Source organism: Mastigoproctus giganteus, chromosome 9 (assembly GCF_048544385.1).
Source record: "Mastigoproctus giganteus isolate SK-2022 chromosome 9, ASM4854438v1, whole genome shotgun sequence".
In the NCBI taxonomy this organism is placed as follows: domain Eukaryota; kingdom Metazoa; phylum Arthropoda; class Arachnida; order Uropygi; family Thelyphonidae; genus Mastigoproctus; species Mastigoproctus giganteus.
Window position 1 is genome coordinate 8,100,064 of NC_143583.1, and position 18,915 is coordinate 8,118,978.

Sequence of the window (18,915 nt, forward strand, 5' to 3'; positions counted from 1 at the left end):
CGTGGGAGTGCCCCGCCTCTGTCATGGGATCAGGTATACTTTCGAGTCTAATTACACTTCTAGAGGGGGCGGGGGAAATCGATATCTTGGATTCGATTTTGAATTTCTAACTGCGTGACCTAATAGCAATTTTACAGCAGCCTAGACATCTCCCAGCACTTGGAGGGGCGTCGAGATATGCAAATGAGGCTGTAAGCACAACGTATTGAAGTGTCAGCAAAGTTTAATCTACCCTTTTAAGGGAATGGGCGGTTGGGTAGCCACCAGCACAGTGAATTTTGTTTTTTACAGTTGAGCATTAGAATTATCTAGAACACGTTGCTCATTTTATAGGAGAGAGAGAGGCGTTGGTACTGCTGAACTTTTATTCTTCCCCACCTCAGACGTGGCCATGATTTGAAAGGTAACAGTTGCGAAGTAGGTCAATATATTGCCAGATGATTTCAGCATGGAACACGTTTTCGTTTAACAATGTTGTTGCCATAAAACCGAAAGAAAATTTGCAATTATTCTGCTGGAGAAACAGAAAAATATATCCGGTGCTGAAACGTGCCATATTGCCAGGACCGCCACTGCTGACGGATGCGATTGGTTTGGGAAAAGCCACGGAGGGGGGGGGGGGGAGGCAGCCGTGAATATTGCGGGGAGGAAATCGTGAATCTTCTGAGAGAGGCAGGAGTTTTACTTTCGCCACTGAGTATATCTGTTCACGTCATAAATGTAACGCTGCAATGAACTAATGAAGGATCAGTGTCAATACACCATACTTTGTTCGTAGTGACCTCAAAAGTTATAATGGCATCGATTTAATTGTTTTTTTTTTTTTGTTTTTTTTTTTTTTGATTTGGTAGTTGTTGGCGCATCGGCTTCTGTGGCCATATTGCACCTCCCAAGGTTTTTGCAGTACTTTGATCCAAGCCCGAGGCGGGAATCGAACCCGCGACCTTTGGGTTGCCCGGGCAGGTACTTTACCCACTCGGCTAGCCCGGTCGGCCGATTTAATTGTATTTCATATTGTGACTACCATCACAATGACTCGCGATGATACTGCACTACCTCGAATAAGTACATTAGTCTTCTCCATTGGTGAAGACATTACTCTTCGCCAATGGAGAAGACTAATGTTGCTTATTCTCCGCGGATACCACCACTTGGAGGAATTTTTACAACGTAGCGGAGTTAGTCGGTCTCAGGCGAGAGTAACATGGTTTGTTTCCTCCAGGAAACTCGCGAAAACTCGAGCAAATATAAAAAAAAGATCGACCACAGAACATAAGAAATTTACAGACTATATACAACGAGGCAATGTGGCCATAGTGGCTGATGTTCCTAAAACCCTACTACAACAACCATCTTCTATTAATACACTAAAATGAAAAAAAAAATTAAATATAAGTTTGCTGGATCATGTTGACGTTGGTGATTTAGCAGTAATCGAAAAGTTTTTATATTTTTTTTTCTGGGCACTTGAAAAACAAAGTAAATAAATGAACACTTGCACGCAACTAACTCCTGTTACAATGAGCACTGTTTTTATGAAAAAAAATCATTTTAATTTCATTCTAAGGGCGCATTCATTTAGCATTTTCTTGGTAATTCTAATTAGTGCTATAGAAAGTACAAGATGATTCTGAAATATTTTTAACAATGAACAAACAAACAAATACTTCCAAAGATGATTTTCAACTTGGTTATTTCTACTATTTTTCTTGAATTCTTTATACGCTTCTTAATCACGATAGATATTTATTATCCCAGAAGAGATCGTTGATATTTGTGTAAATAAAGAATATTTAATATAGCGTATACATCCGGATGAATAAACTAGGTTATGTACACCTTTGATCAAACATGTTCACGCCAGCAGAAAAGACACAATTAAGGTAACTTCACAGTCTATGCTTTCGATGCGTGGGTTGATATTTTCTTTTCATCTTCTTTGATAAGATGGGGAAGGCGAAACAGCTCACAATGATCATTTCTGAATTTCTTTTTGCCTCTCTTGCTAGATTAGAATAGTGTGAAAAGTTTCATATTGTGTAAAGAAAAAGATCTCCTTCCTCACATTTGGAAGGCTGATTATGTGCCGTTGTTATTCCACGAACCCGCTGCAGAAATCAGAAGGGCTATCTGATTAAGGAGGTGAGATCGAAGCTCATCTTATTTTGCAACTTCTCATTACGATTTCATGAGTGAATATTTGTGTGAAAAATATAAGAAAGGCGTTTTGCATTTGAAGAAGCGTCTTCCCTCTGATAATCTCACCTTCTCTATACGAACAGTTACTGCCTATTTGCAGTTCTAGATTTGTGTCCTCCGCATGCACAGTTATTTTCAATAATCATGTGCTCATAAAAATGAACTTTTCCTTAGAAAGAAACTGGTTTAGCAGCATGGGAACCGTGTGAATTGGGAATGTTATCGATGCTCCTTCTGTCTAAGAAATTCCGTTGTATTCTGCTAGAAATATAAAGATTTATAGAAGTGCTGCTTTTTATTATTTTTTTTTTCCAATTACGCAGAACTTTTAGATGGTTGAACAAACTATGACGAAATTCTTAAAATTATTTTCCTGAAGTAGCAAAGATTTCGATAGACATCCTATACTTAAAGAGTGCATGATTGTATACCAATATACATAACTCTGCCAAGATATTAGAAGCCAAACCTCAATACCTTCTTTCGGTTATAGCTTTAATTCAATTATGATTGAAAGTTGTATATTAGCCATAGAATTAATAGTGACATATGATGTAAGAAAGCAAGCTTTTAGAGCATCAGCCAAAAAAAAAAAAAAATTCACCTAGCTATATTCGCTTCAAACGCTTGCCCAGTTCTTCCTTGAATCCATTTAAGCTATCAAGTTCCACAACGATAGATGGAAGTTCGTTCCAGCAATCAACCACTCGCTGACTAAAGGCAAATTTCCGCACATCTATTCTACAACTATCTTTCCGCGATTTGAATTTATGCCCACCTCAAGTGCGTAATCTGAGCAAGAAAAAAAAATCCCATCGGCATTGAGCTTGCTGCTCGAACCATTCAAAGCCGTATACACCTCAATCAGGCCATCTCGCAGGTGCCTAGTATCCAGACGCTGCAATTTTCAGAACTTAAGCCTTTCTTGGTAAGAGCACTCCTTTGTTCTGCTCACCAATTCCCGTTGCCCTTCTCTGTACTCGTTCCAACAGCTCAACATCCTTCCTAAAATAAGGCCTCCATATCTGTATACAATACTCAAAGTATGGCCTGATCACTGCCTTATACAAAGGAATAACCATCTTCTTATCCCTGCTAGCAAAGTTCCTATATATCATTGACAATGCCTCGTGAGCTGCTCTGGCAACCTGTCTACACTTCTATAATATATTATCGTTTTTGGCCATTCTTGTCGTTGAAATATTTCCTTTACTTCGTTTAGTGATAAAAGTAGAGGACTGGCTTCTAGTATACCACTTTCTAATAAGTCCCACAGAGTGATTAAACTCATGGACTCCATGGATTATCACCTCATCATGGAGAGGAGATTTTATTACCACAAACATTCTAAGCTGGTAAGAGCTGTAGGTATGGCCACCATAGAAATAGGTCGAAGGGTAGGGATGAGACAAAGTGTAATGCACCATCTAAGAGAAGGGATAGCAACCCACCCAATGTAAACTTAGAATACTCAAAGAAAATTAAAGGATGGAAACCCGATTGAAAATTATTTTATCCAGCAATTAGTATGCTTATTGGGAAAGAAGAAGAAGAATATTGTTATAGACCATTTCGAATGATTCCCCAAGCTGAATATAATGCTTCTTACTTCCTTTGCACCGCTCTAATATTTTAGCAGGAATAGTGTAACTTTTAAGTTTATTTTAGCAGATTCTAAGGTGTTGATACAGACGATAAGATCTTTAATGTAATATTATTACTAATTTATATTTATATCCTATAATTCGTGTAACTTTGATAATATATATTCATATTTAGTAACAGAAGAAGAAGAATTTATAATCCATATTTGTAACCTTTCATTTTATTTAGGGATATACTGTTTATTAAATAAAAATATGAATTAATTAATATAGTAAAATTTATAATATAATATAAAATGTATAATATAATATTTCGTTATTTTAACTTTTATATAAAACAGAGAAATATATTGAGCAGCAGTGCATTGTGGTGCATATAAACATCCAATAAATAAGAAGAAATATATATTTATAAAGAAAATTGAGTATGTTCAGTGTCAATCCGTACTGTTATGCAAGACCCCCAAAAAAGTAAATATTTCTGATGTATATGAAATTCGAATTTTGTATTTTTTTTCGCTGCCTTTTTAACAGATTTAACATCGGATTATACGTTGATTAGGCAATTTCTTTGGATACTTGGATAAGTTAAAACGCTTCTTAAAAATACGATAACAACATATGGCAACTAATAAACATGTTCCCTTGCATAAATTTAAAATATTTTAATATTTTTTTAGTGAAAAATAAATGGAAAATGTTCGTAATTAGCATGTGTGGGATTGTGGTGTTCTGAATATGTTACCTGGAATACGTCATGTGTGGGCTACCTCGCAATTCCTCGTGTAATCAATTCTGACTGAGATGTTATTCTGGGATATCGCACAATCAAAATTTGCAACACACTTTAACCTGTGCTAGTAAAGTATCTCTCTTTATCGGAGCAGAAATGCATCGAGTGGGCCATTACGATAGACACCGCAGGGACGCAAATTGTCTCACAGGTTGATACAGCTTGGTAACACATCACAAGGTCAATAACCAGCCAATGAAAGGCTGATATGTGAATATCGATTGGACACTTCCTCCCAACTACGCTCGCCTCTTGTGTTGGAGAACGCCGAATTTCGGGATTAGAAATCGCACTCCTTCACAGATGAATCACCTTCAAGTATAACTACTGCCTTTAGACACGAACTTCAAAATGACTTCAAAGGCCTCTTACATTCAAAACGTTGGAAAAAGATCAGATACTGCGAGAATGGAGCAAATATTTGATTAAAAGTTTTTTGAATTTTGAATAGTGCTGGCCAGTCTGCACAATTCTACCTCAATAATCCGAACTTCAGTGGAAAATTCATCCAAAATAAATATTATATTTTAATACAGCTCTATTTCATAAATGATTCCGTGGCATCCATGACGGTACTTCGGAAGTTTCCTTCATGAAACACTAACTTACTTGCTGTATTGTTCATGTTAGTAGGATATAAAATCAGTGCCATAGTTGGCACTGACGTTGAACATAACGGGAGGCCCTCGTGGGTAGCATAGTTGGTACAATCGCCGTCTTCTCCAGCCCAGGTGGAAAAAACCTGAGTTCCCCCGACCTGTGAATGACGTGAGGAATTTTTATGGGCCTTTTTTTACAACTTGGCTGAATTAGTCGGTCTCAGGCAAGTGTAACATGTTTTTTTCCTCCCGGAAACTCGGGTTTTTCGTACAACACACAGAAAATCGACCACAATTTACAAACAGTATTCATGGAGCAATATTGCCTTGGTCGCTGCTCCCAAACCCAACTACAAGAACAACTTACCAGAAGTTCATCCACGCAAAATGGTTATAAACAGGCGGGTGGAATACAGTAACTTTTGGGGTTCTCTCTCTATGTACAATCTTTTACTATTATTAATTGCACTGAGCGGACAGAAATTCATGGGATACTTACCTAGTAACGAGTAGGCCCATCTTTCGCCCGGATAAGGGCAGTCATACAGCGAGGAATTGAGTCCACTAGTTCACGAATGCGTTACACAGGTATTTCCATCCATGCTTACTGCACCGCTGTCCATAATTCTGTCACATTTTTGGGTGGAGGATCCAAAGTTCGAACGGACTTTTCCACAGCATCCCAAAGATGCTCCATAGGGTTCATGTCCGTGAACGGGGAGGCTATTCCATGGTGGTAAAATCTGCGGAATGCTCTTTGAACCATGTTCTAGTCACCACAGCTCTGTGGGGAGGCGCGTTGTCCTGCTGGAAGAGTCCATTGCCATGTGGGTGCACGATGACAATGAAGGGATGAAAATGGTCTGCAAGGATGGACACGTAACCTGGACCGTTCAGAGATGCGTCTAGAGTACCAGAGGTCCCAACGTGTGCTAGTCGAACACGCCCCAGATCATTACTGACCGTCCACTTGTCTGAACGTTTCCTTGTTGATATGGCGGGTGTATAGCTTCGTGCGGTTTCCGACAGATACCAGATGACCGATCTCCAATCATCCAATGTCCGGTGCCCTTTCGCCCAGTTGAGGGGTAGAGTGCTGCATCATGGTGTTAGCAATGGGACTCTCACGGTTAGCTGCTCCCATAACCCATTGGGGCTAATGGTCGCCTGATGGTCCTAATGGAGACGTTCACCTCCCTCGTTGAAGTTGGAGGTGATTTGTGCCACTGTCGCTCTTCGATTGGCTGGAACAATACGAGACAGATGTCGACGGCCACGAGCATCCACCACCTTTCTTCGCCCACAGCATTGTCCAGGATGAGATGTTATTCCGGAAATGGCGTATCCCCGATACAATATTAATACTGTCGAACGGGACAGTGCAATTTCTGTCCCATCTTCGCGATAGAGTGACCCATCCGTCGGGCACCCACTATCATCCCTCTTTCAAAGTCGGTTAACTCACGACGCTTATCCATACTGACAACGAATTACCGTCTACGTGAATGCTGCGATGCTGTGTACATATATACCTACCAAGTGGGGGGGGGGTTCGTCCACTAGCGAGAGGGGGGGTGACAGCCCTTTCGCTAAGACAGAAGGGATGGACCAGGTATCCCATGAATTCTGTCCTTTCAGTGTATTATTGTACTCCTATAACGAAACAATCGATTCATTTTCATTTCATTTCTAATCAAATTTTAATTAATGGGATCAAAAGTTTATCTTTTATATTCTTCTTCTTCCCTCCTTCATTTTTATGAGGGGACGGTGGGGATTTAGATGCGTATTGTAATTTTTAAAATCATGTAAGTAAATACGTCTCTGTGAAACTTGTTGATAAGGACATGTTGCTTTAAAATGTTTAGTCATAATAACGGTGTTAACTAATAAATACATTTTTAGGAGAACCCCAAGCATAAGAGGTATTAGAACCTCTTTCCACCGTGCATGTTTTGAAGGCTGAGAAGATGAAAAAAGATACCCGTTGACAATAGACTTGAATTTCTGTAGATGGTAATAATCAGGAAATACGTATGAAGGGTGTTTGTCCCAGAAAACTTAAGTTGAAGGAATAAATGAGGAAGAAAATGAAATTGGATCTTTGAGTTGCGTTATATTATTGCTATATCTGTTTATTTGTCAGTTCACCCGATGTTGGTATTACATTATTGTTTGTTTTTTTTTTTTTTTTTTACCCATATCACCATTTCTAAATGAGTATGTCGGTATTTTTAGATGAATCCAGCAGTGGACAAAATTCGTAGCGCCTAACAAAACTAGATAGAAGTGCTTAATTCTCTGTAATATTCACACAATTATTCATTATAATACAGAGAGAGAGAGAGAGAGAGAGAGAGCTCATATCAGAGGTCTGTTAAGAAGTTTGCTGTGTGGATATTTTCTTTCACGATTTCATCATTCATTACTATACGTCACTCTTCCAATGAGGATTTTCAGCAGTAAGCAAGTCAACGTTCAAAATGCAAAAGAAAGTGCTACTGCGTGTATTTTTTGGTATTATTGCATGGCAAATTCCTTTCGATTCTGTCCCTAGAAGTGAAAACCAAACCGCATATTCCAAAGTTTTAGGATACTAGAAGCGTTGCAGATAAACCTCACTCTGCACTTCCTAGAATATCCACAGGAGACGCAATGTTCCAGTTCCCTTCCCCAAATGATAAGACAGATCCCTGATAAACAACTGAAATGAATGGCGAAATTTTCCCACGCTGGGTGATGCCGTAGAAGCTATATTGTTTCATTGCATCTATCTGCTGATACTACAACTCACTCACATTTATGATACTGCTAGAAGGTAACAGCAGAAAATGAAGTGATGGAACTAATCACGTGGATAACTGCATTTTCCACGTGAGCACTAAACCCTCCAAGTAAATATCTCTATTCACCATTCTGTCACAAAGTGAAGTCGTTCGATATCTTTCGTATAAATACATCTGCATTCTAGCTACGTGTGAGTCCAGCATTCAGTTTCTCGTTACTCTTTGGGACATCCATATTTCTCTTTTACCGCAGCCGCACCCAAAAACTGAGATCAGGAGGTAATGAGGGTGCATAATTTTTGTGGCAGCCTACGGATTCGCAGCGTAGCTAACTTCGGACACGCACGCTACATGATTGGTTATTGTAGGGTTTTAGGTGTATCACCAACTTAAGTCATAACGGCGCTGTATATAATATGATTGCAAATTGCGTGTATTCCCTGGCAAATTTTCTGGAAAAAAAAACATTCTACCCTCTCCTGAGACACTAACTCAGCCACATTGCGAAAAAAGATCCCTAGAAATTCTTCACGTTATTGACGGGATTTGAATTCAGCCGGTGAGGACGATTATGCCAACTGTGTCACCAGCGAGGGAGCTACCACATGAACAAAGCAGGCCATTTTCTCTACTTAATATATATACGGTGTACTCAGAGTAACAGAGGTTAAACATCAACCCGTATAAATAATTAACATCACCTGTTTTAATCAATGTCAACTAAGTTTCGCCAGAAGAAAAGGAATTTTTCTAGAAATACAGATCTGAAACTCATCCTACAAAATTGTCGGCGAACTGCTCTAGTACTTATTAATGGGCAACACGTCGAGTAGGCCTGTTTTCATCAATGTCAACTAAGCTTCACCAGAAAATGGGCCAGATCCTTTAGCATTAATCTGACCTTCTTTCCGAAGTGTGCTAATAAGGTGCAGCAGGTTTCAAGAATAAATATAGACCGATGACTATATTTAATGTAACGAAATAAAATTCTAAAAAAAATGTTCTCGTGGTAATTTTAAATCTTGCAGAATCAACAACCTGTCCCTATTAGAGAATTCAATCAGAAACTGTCATTTGGATATTGAGTCAAAATTTTGTAAAAATTTTATCGTGACTTTCCAATAAATGTAATTTAAAGCTTATTAACTAGAAAAGTATATTTTCTTAAAAATAACTTATTTAATAGTTTCAGAACTACTGATTCTTTATACGCGATTAAAGTATTATCATTTTTAAAGCAGATAGAGGAGTTCATTTTATTTTTAAGTAATGCAGACTTCTCTCGTTCGAAGTCCACGGCTTCGAAACTTCCTATTAACGTGAGAGGATTCACTTTCTCTCTCTCATAGTCCATCCGCTGACTCCGATAAGTAACACTAGCACTCATTTCTTAATGCTACCGGGACGCAGTGCGACACCACGCCTAATGCATGTATTGTCAAAATAATAGCGTAGCCGATGTTGTTGGGTACTGCGGCAAACCTTTCCCAGCAGAGATTTAGCTCGCAACAAAACGGTTCATGTTACAGACAAAAATGTGCCGTACATTGAATAAAACGCATCTTCCATCACGATCCGAGTGCACGGCACCTTCGCATTAAACACTGGAGCCGACTCCATTATCAACGATAATTATATGTACCCGCAGTAAGGTGTGCGTGTCTGAAAAACGTGTTTCTGCTTGCCAAATGGTGAGTTTGTTTAATCTGAATTCAGAACTCACTGGATCATTTTCTTATAAGAAACGTTCTTTCTTTTAATGAACAATTTGGTGATTTGGATAAACATTGCCCTCTGTACCAGCGCCACCCTAAGAGCGAGGTGTCAGTATAGATAAATTCACCCACACAACTGACCGCGTTTCATCTTTGTATATTAATGTTATATCTTTAACGCATTTTGAGTATCCCTTTCTTTTTTCTTTGAAGTGTGCATCTAATTCTCATATACAGGATGCCAATGTCGGTATACAATTAAAATTGATTAGGGGTGAAATATGGGCACACACACACTGTATTTTTTACAGTGCTACTCGACAAGTTGCAGAAAGTTTGAGCATCAGTCCCAGAAGGGGTTGATGCTCAAAGTGACGTAATTGAGACGTTTAGTTAAAATTTACTGATGATTAAAATTTAACATTAAAATTTAATGCTAGCTAAAGCTACAATAGACAAATTAGAAATATTGGCATTAGAATGAACTTTGGAACAGAAAGTTTGAGAGAGAGAGAGAGAGAGAGAGAGAGAGAGAGAGAGAGAGAGAGAGAGAGAGAGAGAGAGAGAGAGAAGATGACTGCATCACGTTTGAGATGGTTTGGACATCTGAAGAGAATGAATTCGAACAGAATACCGAGAAGAATGCTTGAGATGAAAATGGACAAGAAGAGGCCGAGAGGAAGACTCCGGAAAAGATGGAGAGATCAGATTAGTGAAGATGTGGAATTGAGTGGGAGAGAATGATAGAAGATAAGATTTGCTTATCTTTAAATACCCAATGGCTTTGATTCACCTGAGCCAAACCTAGGTTGGAGCAGCGAGGAAGATACATAGAGATTACTGATGAAACTGATCAATGTCCGTATTACTGATCGTCGGCATAGTCTTACGTAGTATTACCGAAAAATAAAGATATCACTTGGAATCCATGCAACTTCTCGGCGTATTGCATTTTTCAACGCACGCAAATATGCCATATTTCTTCTATATTCGCGCGAATTGAGGTAGATTTTCATAACTGAAAATCAGCTGATGTCAAGTCTTGTGATCTGGGGTGCCATTCATATAGACAACATCGGCGAAGTAGAGGATCTGCGCTAAAGATTAATTGATATGAACAATTGTTTTTCTAGTTGCGTAATGTGGAGCGGAGCACCATCATTCATGATGGTGCTCCACTTCACATTACTTTCCTGATGGCCAGGTATGACAGTAGGATGTAAGAGGTCGACTTATCACCAACATGTGACCGCGTAGATTTTCTAACCTACGCGTTGGCACAACGCCACTCAAAGAAAAAATACCCAATGACAACTATGTCGTGAACCCATACCACGCTTCATTACTTTTGTACCTGCAAAGCAGATCCGATACAGGTATATTTATCGTTCTGTTTCCCAAATAGAGCAGTTGTTGGTTTTCATCACTCCTCCTCCCATTCGATGGAAAATACGCTCAGTCCCATTCAAAGCACGTTGAAGAATCATTTCTTGTCGTGCTGAATGTTCGAAAATGTTCCCCTATAGTGAATGCCTCTGGCGTCAGTTAATTTTTAGTAGCAATTGCTGTGCATGCAACTGGTGTAACTTATTCCATAATGCTCTCCACATTCTATGCTTAGAATGCCAGATTAATGTGAAACTGTACGAGCACTGGCTGGCTCCATCCGTCGATGAAGCGGCCAATTCATCGATATGCTCTTCAGTAATTAACACAACTGCAGGTGGATGTTGATAGTCTCCTACTTTGAAATGCCCTGTGCATTTCCAAAGTCTTTAAAAATATAATTCACAACGTCTAGAAAAAAATGTTCCAAATATACGTATATATCAGCAATCTGTTGAGAGATATTGAGCGCTCAATATCTCTCACCCTATTCGAATTGTTATATTAATATCTGATTTTAATAACGTATAATGTTTAATACAGAAAACTGGAACATTCTCTAGTGATCTTGGAAATATTAATTTATTTTAAGCTACTCAGCATTTTGTATTTCAGTATAAATTTTTGTTGAAAGAGCAGGCTTTTACTTACAATACAAAATCTGACGGGAAAGTACCTGTTATATAACAGTCTTAAATATATTTAATTTTTTTATTTAAGGTTGAATAGCGTCCATGGAGGATTTCTTTGATGAGATGTTCTCTTTTTTATTAATATCGCTTCATCCAGACACAATGCTTCAAATGTCGAAGTCTACTGAGGTAGGCTTTTAGCTCTGAGAGGTCATTTCCTGAGTGAACGACACATTGATAGCCTGGGTGCAATAACCTCCAAATTTAAGTATGGATGGATCCAGTGAGTTCCGCGCATTTGTGCTAAACTTCTTGGAAGTTGGTACTTGGAAGAATATAAAGGGAAATACTGTTATGTATTTATTTAATCTCAATTCGAATAATTCGAAACCATTGAGGATACATTGGAGATTAGCACTGACTGTGTGCACTAGTAAGCTCACTAAATTATGATATATTTTTTATGGATGCAGTTTGCCAAAGGAGTGCATCGTAATGCACTCCTTTAAAAAATATTATTGAGAAAAATTCTGCACTGTGATGCCGCTTAATCATTTAAATTTTGATTAAGCGGTATCACAGCGCAATGTATCATGCCTTTCTTTATCTTTATTTTGATCTTGGTCTACTTCCCAAGTAGGGATGTGCCAGAGATATTTCTCGCAAAAAAACACCTTCTTAAGGACAGAAAATGGGATCCACCTAACAGCATTATCTATTGTCTTGGATGGTACTACAGTCACCACACATTTGAAGCCAACGACAACTCCTCTCTCTCTCTCTCTCTCTCTCTCTCTCTCTCTCTCTCTCTCTCTCTCTCTCTCTCTCTCTCTCTCTCTCTCTCTGTTCATTCTCGTCTTTATGTTTTGTTTTCTCGAGTGTAATAATCCTATCACGGAAAATCATCTAACCGAACTGCGTGAAGATTACGAGATTGGAGTGTGAAAGACTAGGAGAGAGAGAGACCCCTGTGCTGATATCATGTTATATTCATCCCACAAAACAATGTCACCCCCCTTCCCGTTTCTTCAAGGACATCATTTTCTAGAAAATCTCTCCAGTGTAAAAGAAAGCAGGTGATGGGAGCAGGAAGATAATGGAAAAGGTCGCGAAACACAGTGGAAGATCCCTCTTGAGCGAATTCATCGTCTAAGATCTTAAAATTTTGAATTTACTTCAGTATAAGAAATGCTTTTATGAATATAGAAATATTTTATATTCGTAAAAATTATTATGGTATTAATGCCTTACTCAATTATTTACAAAAGAAAGACCACTCTACTCGGCATTTGTTACATTTAAATAATTAGTTATTTAATTAAAACTTCGTAAACTGTAATTGCTAAAGGGAAAGCACTTACACTTTCTTTTTATTAAAAGCTATCTTCGCGAGAAATTTTGTATCGTTTATAAATATCACGAGTCGATTAGCTCTACTTTGAATAATCATAAATGTCAGTCTTTTACGCTTAAACTTTTAACATTTCAACGTCCAAAAAAGAACTAAATTTATTTTACTCTCTCGATATCATTATTTGTCTCAGAACCGCTATTAACTGTTTCAGCTGCCAAATACACCCTACCAAAGAATGTTGTTTACCTATCTGAGGTGGAACTCCAAATAGACATGAATATGTTTAAAAAGAAAGCAATCAAGTTAACTAATGGCTCCGCTTTCCCAAACTCACTGCGCTCAATATCTCTCAGTCCTCGATTTTCTTCTAAACCATTTAAAACACGTTAAATAATTAGTCACTGCCCAGTTCCTATTCATTTCCAACTCATCGATTTAGCTTTTTTCACTCTTCACCCGTCTGTCTCTGTACTTCCATTCCCTACTAATTCATTCCCTACTTCCATTCCCTGTACTTCCATTACAGCAAGAACTAATTCAAGCTCAAATTAGCAGGCATTGTCGAATTTCCCAACCTTAAACCCATCCAGATACAAAGGTTATGCGCTGCCTTTTTGTTTTTTGCGAGTCTGTAAGCAGAATTGAGAACCCCAGTAATTCCGAAGTCAGCGTACAGTTTCCGTTTGATTAATTTGAAAATTCCAGCTTGCTCAGGAATACGTAATGTCCCCTTGTGATCAGATACCTGATACCAGGTTTTGCGGTAATGCAGTTTTAATAAAAGTGACTGCTGCCTTTGAAGAATACGCATTAAATTTGAGATATGTGGATTAGTCGCGTTAATTATGTTTCATTTTACAGCATTAATTACAGGAAATGAAAAAGCGCTACAAACCAAATATAATTAATTAAAGATGGCTAGCGAATAATTCTGCAAGAAAAATTAGAAACTGTAATGCGCTGGACTCGGTCGTTCCAGACTGAATGTACAATAAAGCTATCGTAATTTTCCTGATCTATATTTCTTCGTGCGCACACCAATTAATATTATTTTTTGTCCGTTATTCAATTGGATAATTTGTGATCCTCTGGAGTTTTTGGAAAAAGCTGGTATAACAGATAAGATGAGGGGTTCTGAATTCTCTTAAAGAAAAGTTAGTTTGAATTAAAAGTGGGTGATTCTGTTCTGTTTTGTAAACTAAATGCGACAGCTAGTTATTGGTTACGCATAAAATTCATAGTTTAATAGATATTTAAAGGCATTAAATGCTTTTAATTATGAATAAACTGTCTAGAGGTTGCATTATCTTGTTAGGATGCAGACCTTTTTTCTTGAACACGACATCAAAATGTACGATAAGGATCTTATATGATACGCCCTTCTGAATATATCAGAACACATAGGAATTCCGACATCATAAATTCTAATATTGTACTTCACATTAATTCGGCTTGTTCGTTTCGTACTCCATCGTTATCACGGAAAATATTTCTTCCTGTGGGAAGCCTGAGAAACAAAACTTATATTAAAGCAATTTAAAACACATAATTTTTATTTGTTCCAAATTAAAGAACCAAACAGAAAGAAATTCTACGATAATTTAAATAATCTTATTTACATTGCGCTACACAGAAGTGAATGAGTTACCAATCCTTTAATTTAAGAGACGCTGAATAATTAAATTAATTTTCTCAAGAGGGCAAATGTTCGTGACTAAATTTATTGCCCATCTAATAAGTGCTACCAAGGCAAAAGACATCCTTTTTTAAGCTAGTAGACCTTGATTTTGCGTTCACCGGAAATAACAACCTAATTTTGAAATCGAATTTTCTCGTTGCCATGGTGACTTCTCACCAGAAAGCTGCAGATAACCTAACAGCTCGTCACAGTCGGTGGGTACGTTACGGTCAGAAATATCCGACAATTTTTGAACCAGTTTAATCTCCAAATTATCTGGAAATCAATGCCAGCTTAATGGGGATTGGGTGTGAAGTCGCAGTGCTTACTTAGATCAATAATAATGAAACTGTTAAATGCTTCAAAGGAAGGCTCTCTATTTTGCAAAGCCACAAACAGTATCGCGGGTCACATCTATCCGGGAGGCAGCTTCCTAATTAGATCGTGAATCGGGAGCCCATTTAATAGGAATTCTTGGTCCTATGAATAAATGGCGGCTAAGCGAGTGACCTCCGTTCCTTCGTCTGTTGGGTGGACGGTCGTTGGGTCTAACGAACGCCGGAGTTAAATATTTCTCCGTTAAGAAGAGACGTTTCCAGTGGCATCCATCTGGCATGTCAGCCTTATGCGGCGCGCAATAGCCATTATATGAAGATCTTGCGTGTCATCTGTCCGGCTCTGTTAATTATGCTATCAACACAGGCCAACAATTACAATGGCCACGGTGGAGGCGGAAACGGAGGGGGCTAGGCAGCGACAGCTAACGCTCATTACCATCGAGCTATTTCTTCTTGAACAGGACAAGTCGCCAGAATAAAATGTAATTAGAAGACATTACGACAACTCACTGCAAAACTAATGAAATGAGACCCGCTTCAACTTTACATGCTTCCGTCTCGGATATCCGCTGCACGCTCGGCTCGAACCCATAAATTGTCCTCGGCTAGATGGACAAAGACAAAGGACCCACATTACTTTTACGCACACAGCAAGAATGCGTTCTTTGGCAAATGAGCAGAGAAAACAATGACTTAAGATGTCTCCAAAGTTCTCCCTCCAGCATCCGGGCGAAGACATTGTTGGGCTGTCGGAGAGCGAATCCGGCTTTGGCAAAGCGAACGTTACTGATTTGTGTCTGGAGAATTTAATGGACTCCATTGATTAATTGATGACAGCTAATAATATATCTTAGCAAAATTTCTGTTTCTTTCTCTGCAGTTCGCTTCTATCCCCTGGGCGTTAATTTCGATGTACGTGTCTGGCTTTAAGAGTTTCATTGCATAATTAACGGGGGGAGATTAATGATCCCCATTATTTTTCGCAAACGACGTCACACTCGCTCTTTCAGAAAACAGCCGTGTGCCACCCTCTCTTAAAAAAAGCAGTCTCACATTGGATTTCTTTTGCAATAAAAAACCTCCTTCCAGACGTTTTTATTTCTTGTGTATTTAGGGGATAAAATATGTCCGGTTTTTAGCTGGAAAATTAGAATAATGGACTGACTGAGAATTAAGAGCTTTAATGAAACTGAATGGTGGGTTTATTTAGGCAAGGGCGCAGTTTTAGATAACTCTGTGCACATTTATTTTCCTTTCACTTCGGTAGAAGTAACTTCATTTATTACTTATGTTTTTAAAAGCAAATTGACTCATCGAGGGCGCAAACACACACGCAATATTTACTAAAAGCCGAATAAAAAATTAAATCAAATCAAAAATATAAGTATAGTATTAACTTCATTTTCAAGATGATAACTAGTTGAATTATATTTTCTCTGATGTTTTCCCTCACCGCCTTGGGCAAATTTTCCATTTCTTTTAAGTGCTCTCAAAAGCTCTCATACACGAATACTTATATATTTCGTCAAAAATAAATTTAGGGATCAAAAACGAATCTCCTCTCTCAAATTTCGCGAGAGATTTCAAAGTTGCTAACGTACTTCTATAAAAAGACAACAGTCAATAGCGGGGAGCCTTACCCGCTCCTTTTAAGTGGCGCACAAAGAATCGATTCTATGTTTTTCGGCAATTGTTCGTCCGCTCTACCGTGCGCTTTCCAGTAAATGGGTTTGGAATGTTTTTCATAACTTTTTCTCCAGAACTGTTTCTGTCCACTACTTCATAATACTGCGGTCATAATAGGAATCCCCCACCTTCACCGCTCCACACAGATTAGAAACTACAACTCACATTAGAGTTTTCATTTCGCAGTTATTTAGTAAAGAACAGTGTATTCTTTCTCTGCTTTTTGTGCTAGATATTTCCTCTGATTTTTCAATAGCTATCCTTTCTGTTAAATATTACCCAAGTATTGTGGCTGTGTTTTGTAAGAAGGCAGAACCAAATCGAGCTTTAATATACCATAACTCCCAATAACGGTGTTTAATTTGCTTTATCAAAATTATGCTTTTACTCAGATGATTATCACAGTGTGTAAATTCCTTCCCATCCCTTTTCAATGAATATAAATCTTCCGCTACAAAACTGCAAACTATTATACTATCAAAGTGAAGATAAATTTAATACTAGAGATCTTTTACGGTTTGTAATACACGTGCGATGCAATAATTTATTTATTTAGCCACCAAAACGACGATAAATACTAGGATGCAAGGGTAATTTCTTGTCAGTGTAAACAGATATTTCGCGAGTAATTCAAGAAGAAATTTATGTAATCCCAGTATGGGAAGAAAACTTTCTTTAATCTATCTTTTCACAAAAGATTTTATAATACTTTCAGGATTACAATTCTGATTGCATTTTCTACTTCATGCCATTAACTTTTATTGTTTACATTTAAATTATTTAAAACGTTTAAAACAAAATAAAAAAAATACATCATACACTAAAATATTTCTTTGTGTTTTCACTTTTTCTCAAAACACATCACTTTAGAAATACGTACTTTTGAAGAAGATATTAAAAATCGATCAGCGCTTAAAAACTCGAACACCGATTTTTCTAATCTTATTTAATTTTAAGAACAAAATGCACGCGAGGGATATTAATTTTAAGCAAAGTGGACACGTGCAACATTACTTAGCAGCAATTAATAACGCATACAAGTAGCAGTGGATGAGAAGCTGAAATCAAAAAGGAGATACTGTTCTAAACTATTGTTTTTAAGCACAATTCGAAATTATTCTGAAGTAAATTATAAATAATTACATATTGATACGTAATAGAAAAGATAAATGCGTGCTTAACAACCAGAAATTAGTGTCCATCTGGAAACAACATGTGATACAGAAATCAAGTCGGTAACAAGGCATAACAACGCACTAATGAACATCACCATATGAATATCCTCTCCGGAGAATTGTCGCGTGAGGATTATTGACACAATTGTACTCACCTATCTTCACTTCGGTGGACGTCGCGACGGACAATTCGGTCAGCACCAAAAGGTGAAAGAGGAAAATGTTCCTCCACCTTCCAGCAAGAGGGGAAATGGACGCCCTTTCTAATACAGACATTCCGTCTCCAGCGCTAACGGACCGCCAAAGTGTCACCATAAAGTGCCGAACAAAACGTCTTCTGGCCAACATTACTTAGGCCAAGAGCGGCGAGGCCGAGTCGAGGATGAGATCATCAGCCGAACTGTCATCGGAGAGAAATTAATCTTGCTATCACAAAACATTGCGCTGCCACCGCCTCCAGGAACGTTGCCCGCATCCAGGCGAACGCAGGTAGTCTGAGCACGGTCACACGGGCACTACTGGAAAGTGTGATTCACCCTACTGCAGGAGAGCGCACTTGGCTACGGACAGTTAGGTCAGTGTTGAGATAACGCCACACTCGGTGCAGATGTGCATTTGTTAGCAGTGCTGGGGACTGTAGCATGCAGCCGATAGTACCGCTCCTGGTCGACCTGCAGCTACGCGGCCGATCACAGAATACTGTGATGTTGTTGGTCGGCTGCTTGTTTTATCCATTGGATGGAGCAAAGTGAATAGCAGCGCCATCTGGTATCGTTGTGTACAATGGTTTGTCATTATCCGGTGCCGATTTCTCCACTGCTCTGAGCAGGGCTCTGCCCAACTTTATTGTGTTCGTTTTTTTCTTCAGAATTAGTCAGTTTGTTTTTTCTCATACTATTCTTGTTTCGTATTTACTTAGTCTTTTTCTCATTTTCTATATTAATTCCTACTAAATGCATTTAACTTCTTT

At 38.3% G+C, this 18,915-nt stretch overlaps 1 protein-coding gene across 1 annotated transcript in view; it reads right to left on the reverse strand.

Moving 5' to 3' along the window:
* LOC150080045 (synaptogenesis protein syg-2-like) overlaps positions 1-18,624 on the reverse strand; it is a 294,352-nt gene extending 275,728 nt beyond the window's left edge. The window contains exon 1 of the mRNA XM_090381151.1: positions 18,101-18,624. Within this exon, the coding sequence (XP_090237277.1) occupies positions 18,101-18,293 (193 nt within the window). The 5' untranslated portion in view covers positions 18,294-18,624. The remainder of the gene's footprint in view (positions 1-18,100) is intronic.
* Between the last annotated feature and the right edge of the window lie 291 nt (positions 18,625-18,915).